The sequence below is a fragment of the Bombus fervidus genome, chromosome 5, assembly GCF_041682495.2.
Source record: "Bombus fervidus isolate BK054 chromosome 5, iyBomFerv1, whole genome shotgun sequence".
Taxonomy (NCBI): domain Eukaryota; kingdom Metazoa; phylum Arthropoda; class Insecta; order Hymenoptera; family Apidae; genus Bombus; species Bombus fervidus.
In genome coordinates, this window is record NC_091521.1 from 1,606,952 (window position 1) to 1,620,515 (window position 13,564).

At 31.9% G+C, this 13,564-nt stretch overlaps 2 protein-coding genes and 1 long non-coding RNA gene across 6 annotated transcripts; 1 reads left to right on the forward strand and 2 right to left on the reverse strand.

Moving 5' to 3' along the window:
- Positions 1-64: 64 nt before the first annotated feature.
- On the forward strand, positions 65-4,183 carry LOC139987762 (uncharacterized). The gene is made up of 2 exons (XR_011799926.1): positions 65-195; positions 2,684-4,183. It is a non-coding gene; the product is annotated as an uncharacterized lncRNA (long non-coding RNA).
- E(z) (histone-lysine N-methyltransferase E(z)) lies at positions 102-4,180 on the reverse strand. Of its 3 annotated transcripts, none has more exons than XM_072004378.1 (12): positions 4,045-4,180; positions 3,663-3,964; positions 3,327-3,569; positions 3,035-3,251; positions 2,840-2,863; positions 2,468-2,568; positions 2,221-2,398; positions 1,760-2,134; positions 1,399-1,689; positions 1,131-1,313; positions 875-1,040; positions 102-805 (listed from the first exon to the last, which is right to left on the reverse strand). In XM_072004378.1, exons 1-12 carry the CDS (start codon positions 4,178-4,180, stop codon positions 745-747), a joined length of 2,277 nt encoding a protein of 758 aa, XP_071860479.1. In that variant the 3' UTR covers positions 102-744. The 3 variants fall into 3 exon arrangements, with proteins under 3 accessions (XP_071860479.1, XP_071860478.1, XP_071860480.1); XM_072004377.1 differs by having other exon boundaries at positions 3,663-3,976; XM_072004379.1 differs by lacking the exon at positions 2,840-2,863 and having other exon boundaries at positions 3,663-3,976.
- A 704-nt stretch (positions 4,184-4,887) lies between the features above and the next one.
- On the reverse strand, positions 4,888-12,721 carry LOC139987758 (NPC intracellular cholesterol transporter 1 homolog 1b). 2 transcript variants are annotated; one of them, XM_072004375.1, is made up of 23 exons: positions 12,202-12,703; positions 11,851-12,071; positions 11,570-11,700; positions 11,326-11,443; positions 10,942-11,128; positions 10,396-10,509; positions 9,949-10,166; positions 9,754-9,852; positions 9,464-9,666; positions 9,193-9,393; positions 8,915-9,119; positions 8,715-8,831; positions 8,387-8,567; positions 8,173-8,300; positions 7,817-8,074; positions 7,523-7,686; positions 7,308-7,423; positions 7,097-7,236; positions 6,778-6,974; positions 6,330-6,561; positions 5,884-5,997; positions 5,651-5,813; positions 4,888-5,548 (listed from the first exon to the last, which is right to left on the reverse strand). In XM_072004375.1, the coding sequence occupies exons 1-23, from the start codon at positions 12,416-12,418 to the stop codon at positions 5,463-5,465; spliced, it is 3,810 nt and encodes a 1,269-aa protein (XP_071860476.1). In that variant the 5' UTR covers positions 12,419-12,703; the 3' UTR covers positions 4,888-5,462. The 2 variants fall into 2 exon arrangements, 1 of the variants encoding a protein (XP_071860476.1); XR_011799925.1 differs by lacking the exons at positions 4,888-5,548; positions 6,330-6,561 and having other exon boundaries at positions 5,672-5,813; positions 12,202-12,721.
- Between the last annotated feature and the right edge of the window lie 843 nt (positions 12,722-13,564).

A 13,564-nucleotide genomic window follows, 5' to 3' on the forward strand; every position in this document is an offset into this window, starting at 1 on the left:
TCCCTTACCGCGATGGTGGGGAGAAGGAGAAGTAGGAAGAAGGAGAAGAAGAACAAGCGGAAGAAGGAAAAAGAGAAAGAGAAACAAAAGTAATAAACAGATTATCTGATCGATATAAGCAACATATTTAACATTAGCATGTTTAATTATGTTAATAAAATTCAATTATAATTCACTCTGGAACGACACTTTGTTGTAAGTACAAGATTTAATGATTACAATGATATTCCGATAAATGTGTATACAAACTATTCATAGCGATTACTATCTTGAAAATACGAAGATCGCTATTAATAGCTCAATTGTTTATCAAACAAGTTTATCACAGAGCTTTTCCATTATATGTTGTTTTAAATTAACACCATCTATTTAGTCAGATTTATATTAAGTATTTGTACATACTATAACTTCCTTTATTACTATTAATCTTTTTTTATGAAACAAAAAAGTAATATTTAATTTAACCATCTTCGATTTAGACATAAAACTGAATTAGATGATAAAGGACCATGAACAATGTTATAGACATTAAATCGGTATTTTCCAAAATACATGTATAATTTATTGATTAAAAAGACATAAACATATGTCGTAATTTTAGGAATGGAAATTTATTGATTATATTTCTCTCTTCTTTGCTTTCATTTGTTTTGTAATAAAAACTGTATTATTATTTCTTTCTTTTTCTTTATCTCTCTTCAATCTTTATCAAATATGTTACTGTCTAATGAATTTTATTTTTCATTATAAAAATTCCATTTCGCGTTCAATGCCCACGAATTTTAATTGCTCTGTTGGTCCATATCTGTAGAAGAAGAAATATATAAATATAATGCGAAAATAATGTGATACATAATAACGTTAGCAATTTTACCTGTAATCAAAAAATAATTCCTCGCCAGGCTGAATAGCTCTTTTTGCAAAAATACCTATCCTATGGTCGCCATTTACCATCATTACTTTTGCATAGCAATTAGGATTTATTGAATGATTCGCAAATCTTATTTTATTGCCCTTTCGAGTGGCATCCACGACAAAGTCTAAATGTTAAAACGGCAAAATTAATAGAAATTTGATTGCTTTTCCAAACATTGGCAGGAAACTATAGGACATGTTACTATTTTTCTTACCGTTATTAAGGTTAAAGAGGAAACTACACATGTACTTATCATACACTTTGCCTCGTCTGTCAGCTTCATCTTGACTTATAATTTCACCACAATATTCCGATATAAATTCGTTCTTTGCCGCAGATTCCTTAAGAAATATTCCCCAGCCAGCCACATCAGATGGTGCCATTAAAAGATGTTTGTCTGTCAAATTACATTATGCTTTATATGAAGTGAAAGTTAATGTTATGATTTCAAAAATATAAAGAATATATATGTATATACATACGGAGACCGCGTTGAACGCTAACGTTTTTACATGATATTTTAGTAATATGAAACTGATCTGCACCGCATGTTTGGCATAGATCTGGGTCACATTCTCTAACGGCTAGGTAACAGGGGCATTGTTTTGTATTACATTGAGCTTTACATCTACATCCTGGGAAACGATTCTGACATTCGCTACTGCATTGGCAAAACTTCTCGCAGAAATTCTGAGCTTGTATACATGGACACGAGTTATCGCACTGTCTTCCCGGGTGATCACATGGAGCAAAATTATGAACATGATTGGCACCTTGAAAGCAAGAATATAACGTAAATTATGAATTTATAGAAAGTAATATTATTTATTTTAGAATATTCACCAGAATCCTTTTTTAGCTGTATTTTTCTACAATGCATTGACCAGAGACGGTGTTTCTTTTTTTTCTTTCGTGGTGGCGTAAAGTCCTTCAAATTTTCAACTGCTGGAATATCTGACGCTTCTTTCTGTGCGAACTGATATACTTCCTGACATGTTTTAGTCAGCATTATTTGTGCTAATGCGCACGGATTACCAGGGAAAGCTTTATGAAGAGCTCGAAACAAACTTTGCTCTGAACCTGTCCACGAAGGTTCGCTTTCTGTCTTTATTCTTTTATCGAGACCCAGAAGAGTAAATGGAGTTTGATTTTCCGGTTGAGCTTGATCTTCCATTAATTCTTCGGATTTTGTTTCTTTATTAACGTTTTGTTTAAAATCTATAACAACGATACGATAACGACATATGAATCAATGTAGATACTACATAGCTTATTTAGAAAAAATCAGTCATTCTGTATATTACCTTGACAACCACCTGCCTGGCTATACTTATTGCTATCATTGCTATCTTCACTACTCGCTTCGTTTCCGGAATCTACGCTTGCTTGTTTCCGTACCTTTCTGGGTCCACCGCGTTTCTCATCGCTTTCCTCGTCTTTTATATCTGCCGCTTGTGCAGCAAGTTTTTCTTTCATGCCTTCCTACGAAACAAAATTCGCGTTTTAGTTGCCTGCTTTCCTTGTTATTGTTATTGTCATTCTTGTTTTTACCAAATGCATGTAACATTCTGTTCCACAAGGTTCAGAAAAAGGCTTCAAATCAGGTCCCTTTCGTTTTTGCAAATTTGGTCCTGGATGACAGACTTGAAGTCCTACAAGCAACAATATAAATTCAGTGTGAAGCTATTTCTAAAGGAAAGTATCACAGACGATGTAGAATTTAGTATGTGTTCACAGCGTCGAACGACCAACGAAATATGATTGCAGATGTTTCCTTGATGGCTTCTCCATGCTAAACGAAAAGAATAAACCGAATAAAGAACGAAGAAGAAAGAAAAGGGAGAAAGAAAGAGAAGATAAAAGTAAAACGAGAAAGAAGCGTTTGTTCAAATATGATCGTTTGTATGCAGTGTTGTTCTTTACCTGACGGCGACGCTCCCCTGGCTGCTACAATAAATCAGGAATCATAAATGATTGTAATTAACAGATGATCAATTTAAGGCAGGGATACAGCATGGTGTATAGCCATTAGGTTGTATCTCAATGCTGATCTTTATAATTAAATGATATAACCAATTTAAGAAGAGTGAAACATTTATGTCTTATTTTTATACTCACGATGGAGGAAACAGTCGTATTTGAAGCATCTTCTACAAAATAATGTATGGAAGGAATGCATTGTTTGTTCTCTAGGTACACTCTTTGCATTCACTCCATCAATATTCGGTGTACATTCTGGAGGTAAGATATTGGGATCCGATCTCTCTGTTAATTCTATATATTTTTCTTTCAATTCTTCTGGCCTACCTTTATCAGGGAACATACTAGATATTGCCTAAAGAATTAATATAATGATACTATAAATGTTATAAATAATAAGGTAAAATTAGTTTCTATATATACTACTTACATTAAATATATGCATAGATGGAAATGGACTTTTATCAGTTCTAACTTCTTCTAATAATTTTTCTGTTTTAATTTCTGTTTTGATAAGAATATCCTTCTTATCTTTATCTTTATCATCTTCTTTTTCTTTTCCTCTCTTTACTTGTTCTCTATCCCTGTCCTCTTTTTCATACTGTATTAAAGCATTCACTAAATCCACAAAAATTGAATCATCCATGAAGCCTGATTCTCTGTCTCCATGTACCTAAAATCAATCGATTAAACTTACTTTCCATAATGATAAATCATTATTTCATTTTAACAAAAATAGCTTTTATTCTCATTATATCGCACATACTTTCCCATCATAATTTTTTATTAACTCTTCGATAAATGTACCATCTTGGTCTAAAATTTCATCCCCCATATAAGGTATGTTATGTAACACTGTTTCATCTTCAACCATAAAATTCTGTTGTATTGGAGCCCATGTATACATGGTTGGTATAGGAGTGACTGCATTAATGATCTTAACAGGACATGATTGTACGTCATTGTCAGAACTGGTTACTTCTGCCTTTTTCATACAGGATACATGTGGTGGTATATCTTGCATTGCTAGCCACATTGCTTTTCCGTCTGCCCATCGTTTTTGTTCAACTATTAAAAGATCTAAGAAGTAGTAAAAATTCAAGACAAGAGTTGCTTTAACGATAGTGAGAAATAAAGAGTATACTAACCGGACATAATTTTACGGTTTTGATTCCAAGCAATTTTTACCTCGTCTGCTCGTTTATAGCGTTTCATTTGTCTCAAACGCATGTATTCCGATTTTACCCGCTTTTTCCATTCTGCAGATACCTTTGCTTTCGACATTGCAACGAAAGCTTTATTCCGAATACTACAAAATGGTGTATGAGTACTTAGATTTCTTTTATTACCGAAACTGTCTTTATTTGACAGTAGATGTCTATGATGTGATGACGCCGATACCAGTGATATGGCGGTAAATTTAAATCCAAATTCAAATAAACAAAATTCCAAAATGGATATGAATGTGTAAATTAAGAATGAAATTCGAAATCATTTACATGAATAGTCAGACACATTTATACATATATCTATATATGATGATGGCAAGGAGAAAAACACAAATACCCTATCGAGAAACTCTGAATTAGTTATTAAAGGATAATATTTATACACTAATAGTTTCTATTTTCTGAAAAATGTACTTAATCTTATAATTATTCAATTTATGTTTTAACTATAAAGAAAGTTATAAATTGTACTTTGGCAATCATTTTCTTAACTTGGACTTTGTATATATATCATACAATCCACGTGCATTGCAGGTACAATGGCGGAATGAAAGCATCACTATGATTCGCGAACCATTCAAATGGAACTGGCGGGAAAATACTTGATTGGACAGAGCCTGATCCACGTGGTCTGACCTAAGTATGCAGTTCTAGGCAATGAAGCATGGAGAAGGGTGTTAGGAGAAACAGACTCGAAGGAAGAAAAGTATCACTTTCTTCATCTTTCTCTATCTTGAAACGTAACTTGTACTTCTCACTTGATTTTGAGAAGTAAATAAAATTTAATATGAAATTGTTATAAAATTTTAAATACAATTTTTGATATCTCATTTTTTATACATTATAATTATTGATTGTTTCACATTTATAAAAAGGACACCATTTCATAATGACATAAAATATAAACACATAATGAGATGCAAACATTATATATAACTAAGAATATTTAAAATGTGACATTACACATCGAAATTTAAAAAATGATATCGGGAAACGATGGCCAAAGAATGAAAATTATTTTATTTTTTTTGTTTAATCTTCTGTCCGATATTCAATAATATGAAGTGCAGGACCGGCATTTCTTCCATGGAGATTAAAATGATTCGATGTTGAGATATAATATGTACAGCTTCTCTAATATTTAGGCAGATATGTGATATTATTAATTATATTTATTCGATAGAAATATATTTTTAGAAATAATAATTTAATATATATTTTATTATATATATGATTTTAATGTGTTTCAAAACTAAGTAGAAAATTAATTTGTTTTCGCGCTCTTACAATGTAATAATAATTTATGGACGAAAACCCTTTGTACATTTTACACGTTGTTAGTATTTGTTGAATGCGATATTGGTTATATATCTTCCATTTTTGTTTCCATTCTCTGCTACCTTTGTTAACGTTCTTGATGGACCTAAAATCGATTCATACTTGTTATATTATATGTTTTATAATACAAAATCTATACGATATAGTTTTAAAAAAGTTGTACGATGTGCAACTTTATTTTTCCTACCTATGAAACTTAGTAGCACCGGTAAAAATATTAGACCGTGCGCAGCACCAAAAACTACTATACTCAAATACATTCGAAAGAAAAATATTTGGAAGATTTGAGTTTTCGAAAACGCCAGTATAATGATACCTACGATTTTCGTTAATGTAATTCCCGAGAATACCTGCAATGGAACAAAACGAAAGAAAACATATTAATTAGGATATTAATAGACAAAGAGTATTTATACATACCGAGCTTCCCATGTTATTAAGTGCGTCAGACGCACGATCAACTTTTGTTTTCTTTGTAGATTTTAAATACGAATGTATGATATGACTGCAAAATTCTACGGATATACCAGCGGCCTGTAAGAAGTTGAAATTTAATCGAATATAGGTTTTCATTGCTGCTATGTGTCTTTAGGCTTTGGTTACAATGGATGTGTGTTCTGTCGAATAAAACATGTGAAGAACGAAATATACAAATATGTGTATGTACTTGTCAGAATCTATGTATATATATATTTAATTATTTTTACGTATTTGTCCTCTGCGATCATAGTTGATCTTCATAAGATCTTTACGGATTTCAACGCTCTGTTATACATTATTCAAATATGTACATATACATAAATAGTATATATTCGTGTAATTCGTTGTTAGTATGCAATTATATGTGTGCCATTTTGTTACCATACCACTACTAAATTGACGAGAGAAACTGCGTTTAATTGAATATTCCACCAATACATAAGTCCGCCTATATTTACGATGATCATGAGTACTGTCAGTATTACTATTATCGCCGAAAATAACGACAATTCTGTTAGGATTAGAGTCACTACAAAGATGACACAAAGAGAGAAACCCAATGATGATAGCGTTTCTTTCCAAATTGTGAGATACTGCTCGTAATACACATAGAATATGCTGTAAGAAATAAATTATCAAATTTTTCATACGCACAATTTTTCATTAACAATAGCGGTAACGATAACAATGATATAATGGTATAATGATGATATTTGTGTAGATACATATGTATATACGCATATAATCTGGGAAATTTATAAAAATTCGATTTTGAGAAAGTGATGCATTTGAGTTTAAAATCTATAAAAGTAAATAAAAATGAAAGAGACAAACCTGTATGGAAATATAGTTATCTCCTCGTTGGTTAAATTTTTACTATTTACCATAGTTGTAATATTGTCCGCGATAGTTCTAGCAGATCGCAATGCTTCGTACCAATCAGATGACTTTTTTAACGGGGTATGATATCCCATAAAATAACTATCCTTAACATCCGTTAATCCGCTTTCGTCTGTATGATAATTTATTGCCTACAAATATGTAAATAATGATGCCAGAATGTTAGTAGAACATAAGAAATCAGATGTAATTGTAGATGCAAGAGGAGAAGAAGCAGGAGGCACAGGGAAGAAAGATATAGGAATAATCTTACATCATAGTATGCAGCACGACCAGATTTTGCGCAGCTTGAGTCTGGAATATCTTGTATAAAGTAGGATATATATTTTCGGAAATTGTTCGGATTTGGTCGATTGTCCGCGTTGATATCAATATCGCACTGCTGACACGAATCTATAATAGAAATGTTGGTTATAATAAAATAATAACCGGTTCGTAAAAATATGAAATCTTGTGATAATTACAGTCCGTGTGTGGACAAAAGGATTTATTATTGTGAAAGTATTTGCAGCATTCGTGAATTTGTAACCAATCCATATAATCATCTATCCAAGATGAAGCTGCTTTTGACATATACGATCTACGATTAAATAACGAATAATGCTATTAGCAAGGTTCCGAGTGGAGAATGCATATCATTAAGAGCAATTCGAATGCAATGGAATTGCATTATACAAACGTTTGAGGTTGCTTAGCAGCCGAATAAACTTGCGTGTACAGAGAATCGCTATTACATCCTTGACCACCACAAATTATATTTTGTACCATTTTGCTACTGTAATTAAGTCCAGGAGTTACCACGAAATAAACAGGTGGACCCATTGATAAAAGGTCTTCCATAAACTGAAAAATTCCGAATATTCAGTTGCGTTATGATATACGAGATTACCATCACCACCATTTTCAACACAGTTATCATTATTATTAAATTATCGCATAACGGTACATATAATCCATACAATAAAGACATTACCTGAAAGTATTTTAAAACATAAGAATCTGCAGGCATCGAAAGTTTTTGATCCAATCCGATACTAATATCTGGCAATACTATGACGTGTGTAACTAGTACTGCGATGAATATGATTAATACGATTATTCTGATCGGTGTTTTCATAAGAAAAGGTGTGTAAAAACGTTTGAAGATCGTATGTACGAAACTGAAGTTTTCCCCGACTATAAAATTCGTTTTTTTCGTTTTTATGCAACAGAATACATCCAAAAAATTATTCTAGAGTATCAAAGAGTTAAAAAATTAGTTTTCTACTATAGCAATCATAAGTATATATGTATGTATGTACGTATGTATGTAGATATAATATCACTTACTTCGAATCGTTGCTCGTCCAACGATAAAAGGCTAACAAACGCAGTTATTTGCAGCAAAAAATTGATCAAGATAGACACAAATGCATAGAGTGCAAAAGTATTTACCGCAGGCATTGTCGATAATGTCCCTGCAAATGAAAATGTTCAATGTAAGAATAATAGTTAAATGTTTGATAAAGAATAAACGTTAAACGTCGAAAATATCGATACTAACCGATCAGGAAGCAGAAGCATTCAGACGTACTAGTGAGTAACATTGATGGTCCAACTTCGGCCATGGTTCTGCCGATATGATCAGACACCGATTCTCCGTTACGTCTTGGATTTCTTTGATGCGTATTAATCAAAATAAAAATATTATCTACGCCCACAGCTAGTACCAGAAACGGAATTACCTGTTTATGTAGATAATATATGTATATATATTTCTAATACATAATTACAATACATATTTATGTATTGTACAGGAAACGTCTATGTATTGCAGATGAAAAAAGCGGTTATTCTGTTATTTGCGATTTCTTTTATATCCACTCACTTACCTCGATTGTGAGTAGTGTCGTGGGTACTCCGATATAGCCAAATATACCAAGGGAAGAAGCTACTGACGCTATTACGGTGATAACGCCACCGATACTTAATATTATTTTACTGTTTGCCTAAAACGACAGAAACATGAACAAGGAGAACGAATATATAATATAGAACGAATATAAAATATATATCAAAGAGAAAAACTTACAAAATACTTTTTAACGGAACATTTTATTTCGCTTAAGGCAAAAGCTACGTAAAGAAACATCAACACGTAACTGAATATTACTGTTACTGCTTCTGCTTTCGACGATCGCTCTAATTCATCCTCAATTGATTTCTCCGTAGTATAGGCGACATCCATAAATTCTGGTCTCTCTTTGACATCCCATTCTTTCATAAAGTCAAGGAATCTAAAAGGTCAAGTCGAATGATTGAATATTTCGATGGAAAAGTGTCAATCCTGTTTTTGTGAATCAATTTTACCGCTGTTCCCACTTGCGAGTTGCATCAAGTACAGTTTTGTTTAGTGAGTTTTTTACAAGAAACGATAAAATCAATCCGGTCGATTTAATGTAATCTGTCGCGTCGTAGTTGAATTCGTCCTCACGAAGAAATCCTCCAAAGGCTAGCGCGGGTAAAACCGGCCCCTTGTATGGTGCCAGACAATCAGGATTGTATGCGTTTCTTCAAAAGAGATATGATAAAAGAAATTGGTAATAACAATAGCAATGTACAATAAATATTCCTTACTTACTGAACACACTTGTACAATTGATCCAAATAATTTACTTCATACGAATCCGATGTAGTGTTCTTATGAAACAAAGTGAGATTATTTTGAAAATATCCCCATACACTTTGCACTGTACAAAGATTTAAAGTAACGGGACCAAAAAATTCGCTTTGAACAGGAGCATAACAGATATGTTCCAAACCTTCTCCGTCCTCTTGTCCAAGCTGAAAATTTCAATATCAACGCGGTCTCGTTCATATTATATGTATTTTTTCCTTCCATTTAACATTCTTTTTTATCTCTTATCTTACTTGCAATATCTGTTTTTGGAGATCATATACAGCGAGCAAAAACTCCTTGTTGAACACAGGACCGAATTCAAGATCACCATTTATTGTGTTGTGGATTATCTAAATATAATTTGAAACATACGCTTACGTATTCGAATACTTAATATTCGCCTACTGCGTTTCTGTTTGAAATTTCAGATAACTGAACAACTTTACCTTACCAAGGCCCACGGATTTTATGTAAATCTGCTCAGTTCTGTAAAACGGTTGAAAATGAGAATCGAAGTAACTTTTCTCAAGTCTAGCTCTGCTAGTAGGTGCTGCCCAAATTTCTATCGGGTTACTTGTTACAGAAAGATACGTTATTCCGTAACTTAATCCCAATATTACGTACGAAAGGATGACTAACGTGAAGACTGGATATTTGGCGAATGCTATCGAACATAAGTGTAGTTAGTGTAATCGTATTATTTACATCAGTAAAGATAACAGGATAATCACTAACGATATATGAATATATATAATATATAAAGATATATGTATAAACGTATAGTGATATCAGTACTATGATTAATAATAGAGTACTTTGATTAATATCTAATAGAACACACGTATTGTACTTGCGTACATACATAAATAGATAAAGTAATTAGAAAAACGTACCTTTGCCCCAAGCAGTGAAAACCGCATGAAATATTTTATGATATCCTCTACAAACAATTCGTTTTTTTTCGGATTCATCTTCCATTTCTTCCTCTTCATCGTCGGGTGTTTTCCCTGCAATGATTTGATACGCTTACTTTACATATCAAACAGATATAGAACAGATATAAATTCGCTGATATTCACTAATGCACATAAGTGCCTATATATGTATTTGTACTACATAGTACTACATATACCTATCGTGATATGTGCAAAATGATTTTTCAATATTAATCGTTGGCGATTAGTAGATATCGTAAAGCCCTTATTTAAAGAAACACTTATGAAAAGAATGTTTTCAACATTTTTATTATAATCATTTGTTGTACGCTCGATACTAATAAATTTGGTTCAAAACATGTTCTTTTCATGTGGCCCCAAATGTCTAATAAATTGTGCATCACGTTTGATCTAACGTTATGTAAATATGTATTTACAATGTACATAGCATACAAGTACGTATAAGCACTTATGTAAGCCGCTTATATTAAATATTACAAATACCTGAACGGAATCTTCTCTGTATTAATTGATATACAATTGTGATAAATAAGGAGCTTAAAATGACTAAAATTGCTACTATGATACCATAGGCGTTCATTCCAAAAAGAGTAAAGGGATCATCGCTTTTGATTAATTTGATGAGAGGACAGGATCTTGGACAATCAACGCAACTACATGCTGATAAACCCTGTTAAAAAAGAACGCAAATATAAGTCATTTTTTATAGTTATAGTAATGGTTTACTCATTAAAACATAGACATATGTATGTGTTTAATTATATATGTATTGGTCTACTCTTTGTATGTGTATTCAATGTGTTTCATTTGATACATGTGACAATTACAATATGAATCATTTCAATGTGTATTCGTCTTTAGACTCACATCATACTGTTCGTCACATGTCTTCGTAGGTTCGTTCCAATATGGCTTATCCGTGACAAAAGTCATTCGAAAGGCTATAAAACCATTTGCAACTGGATCACCTTGAAACTCGTACCATCTACGATTATACTTAATTGAAATTTTGGTATAAGTATGTAAGTAGATAACTCACGTAAATTTACGTAAATATCTATTGTTTCATATAAAGTTACGGTAGGATGGTTTACATTTTATAATTGCTTACAATTTTGCATTGCATTTACTAGCATCGTGAATCCCACAAGCGAGATCCATAGCTAAATTTCCAGATGCTGGATACACGACATTTTTACAGGAATCATAGGTATCGTTCATGTATTTTTCATTAATATAAACCTAAAACGATTGAAAATGGATATAATTTATTTATTCATGCGAAAGATTGAAGAATAAATAGAATAGATTTTTCGAGAGACATTAAATTTTTTACATTTAACGAATTTATTATGTCATAGAATGATATTAAAGCGCGTCTGATTCACTCACTTCCAATTCTTCGACGTATACTTTGCCTTCTGAAGTTTTATTTGTTTTTGTGACATTGAGAAATCTACTTTGTTCAGGACTACAACTTAAATCGCATAGCAATTTATATACGTTTTTTATACAAGTTGGACATCGGCCAAAGATGGTTTCGGCCATGGACAACTGTGTAACCAACGTTTGAATATTATCAGAGTCGCAACATAATTCTGGTTCATTCGAACCTAAAACATTTACACGTAACTACATATTTAAATATATATATATGTATAAGATCTGATGCATGAGAAACGAATAAGCAATGAGTAAAGATACAAGTAATGTTCAAAGTGAAAATGAAAATGAAACTAATACCTATATTTTCGAAATATTGTGGACATTTTTCACGAAGTTGTTTTGAGGCTAATGAGTTGTTGATTGGTTTAGCAGTCTGGTTTGCTACACACGGAAGCTGCAAATTTTTGTGGGTACCACATTTTCCGTACCATACACAGTGGTATTTATTTGTGCATTGCGTTAATTGTAACATATAACACAATAGTAGTAGAACAAATATTCTGTTTCGACTCATATTGCGAATAATTCAAAACTCATGCGTGAATTTCGGATTTCACTCGTAGATTATGGTAACTTCACAGAGTTTGATTCTTTTCTTTTTCGATGCCTTTTAACTTCCTTCCTTCACAATCACTACTAACAAATGATTTGATAACTATTTTATCATTAATGTCACCTATGAATTGTTTGTTTTGTTACTCGATCGAAGACTCAGCCTGGAATACCTTAGACTAATGCTGACTTTTAGTCTTTATATCGAATTTATCGAACATCTTATCGTGTGATTGAATACATTAATAAAGGAGCTGTTAGAAAGAGATGAACATTTACAATGAAATTAAACTTCTCGTAAGTAGTAATGAAAATATAAAAGCTTATCGAAACGAAGTACATTGTAGACTGATATAGATATATTCAATAAATCATTGATAATGATCGGTTCGTGCAGGACCGGTTTAAAGTTTTGTAGGCCTGGAACGACTGGAGAATGACTTAACAGTGATCCTCTTCATACAAAATTAAGAAAGGGAGAGGTGTGTTGAAATGAAATGAATTTCCATAAATATAAAATAAGACTTATTTTGCAATAAATCATATTGAAATATTTTTATAAAATCCAACTTCTTCTGTAATTTTTTCATTTTTAAAAAAGTTTTTATAAGAATAAGTAATATAAATATAGTGTATATACAACGTTTGGCCGAATAATTCGTTATGAAGAAACAAGAAGAAACTATAGAGTAAAATATTTTCATATAACGCTCTGTTTCAGAGAAAATCAAAATTGAAAATTTATCAAGCATATATATTTGATAGAAGAAAGAAGAAACTATATAAAGTAGCTTATTAATAAAATGTAAAACTTATAAAACAAACTACTGTTACAAAACGGTTTTTCAAAGCATTTTCAAATTTTTGTTCCAACTTAGATAATTATTTTCAGGGCCCTCGTGAAGACACTTAATCCGTACCTGGCCTCATTGTTAAGTTGTGCACACCTGCGTTCTATCTAGTTTTGATTAGAGATAATAATACACCTGTGTTATGTGCTTTGTCACAGTTACCGAATCATTCTTATTCTACAATATTATTTTTAAATTTTACTCTTATATATATGTATATATAAAAGTATTAGATAAAATCGTAATAAAAGAAAGAG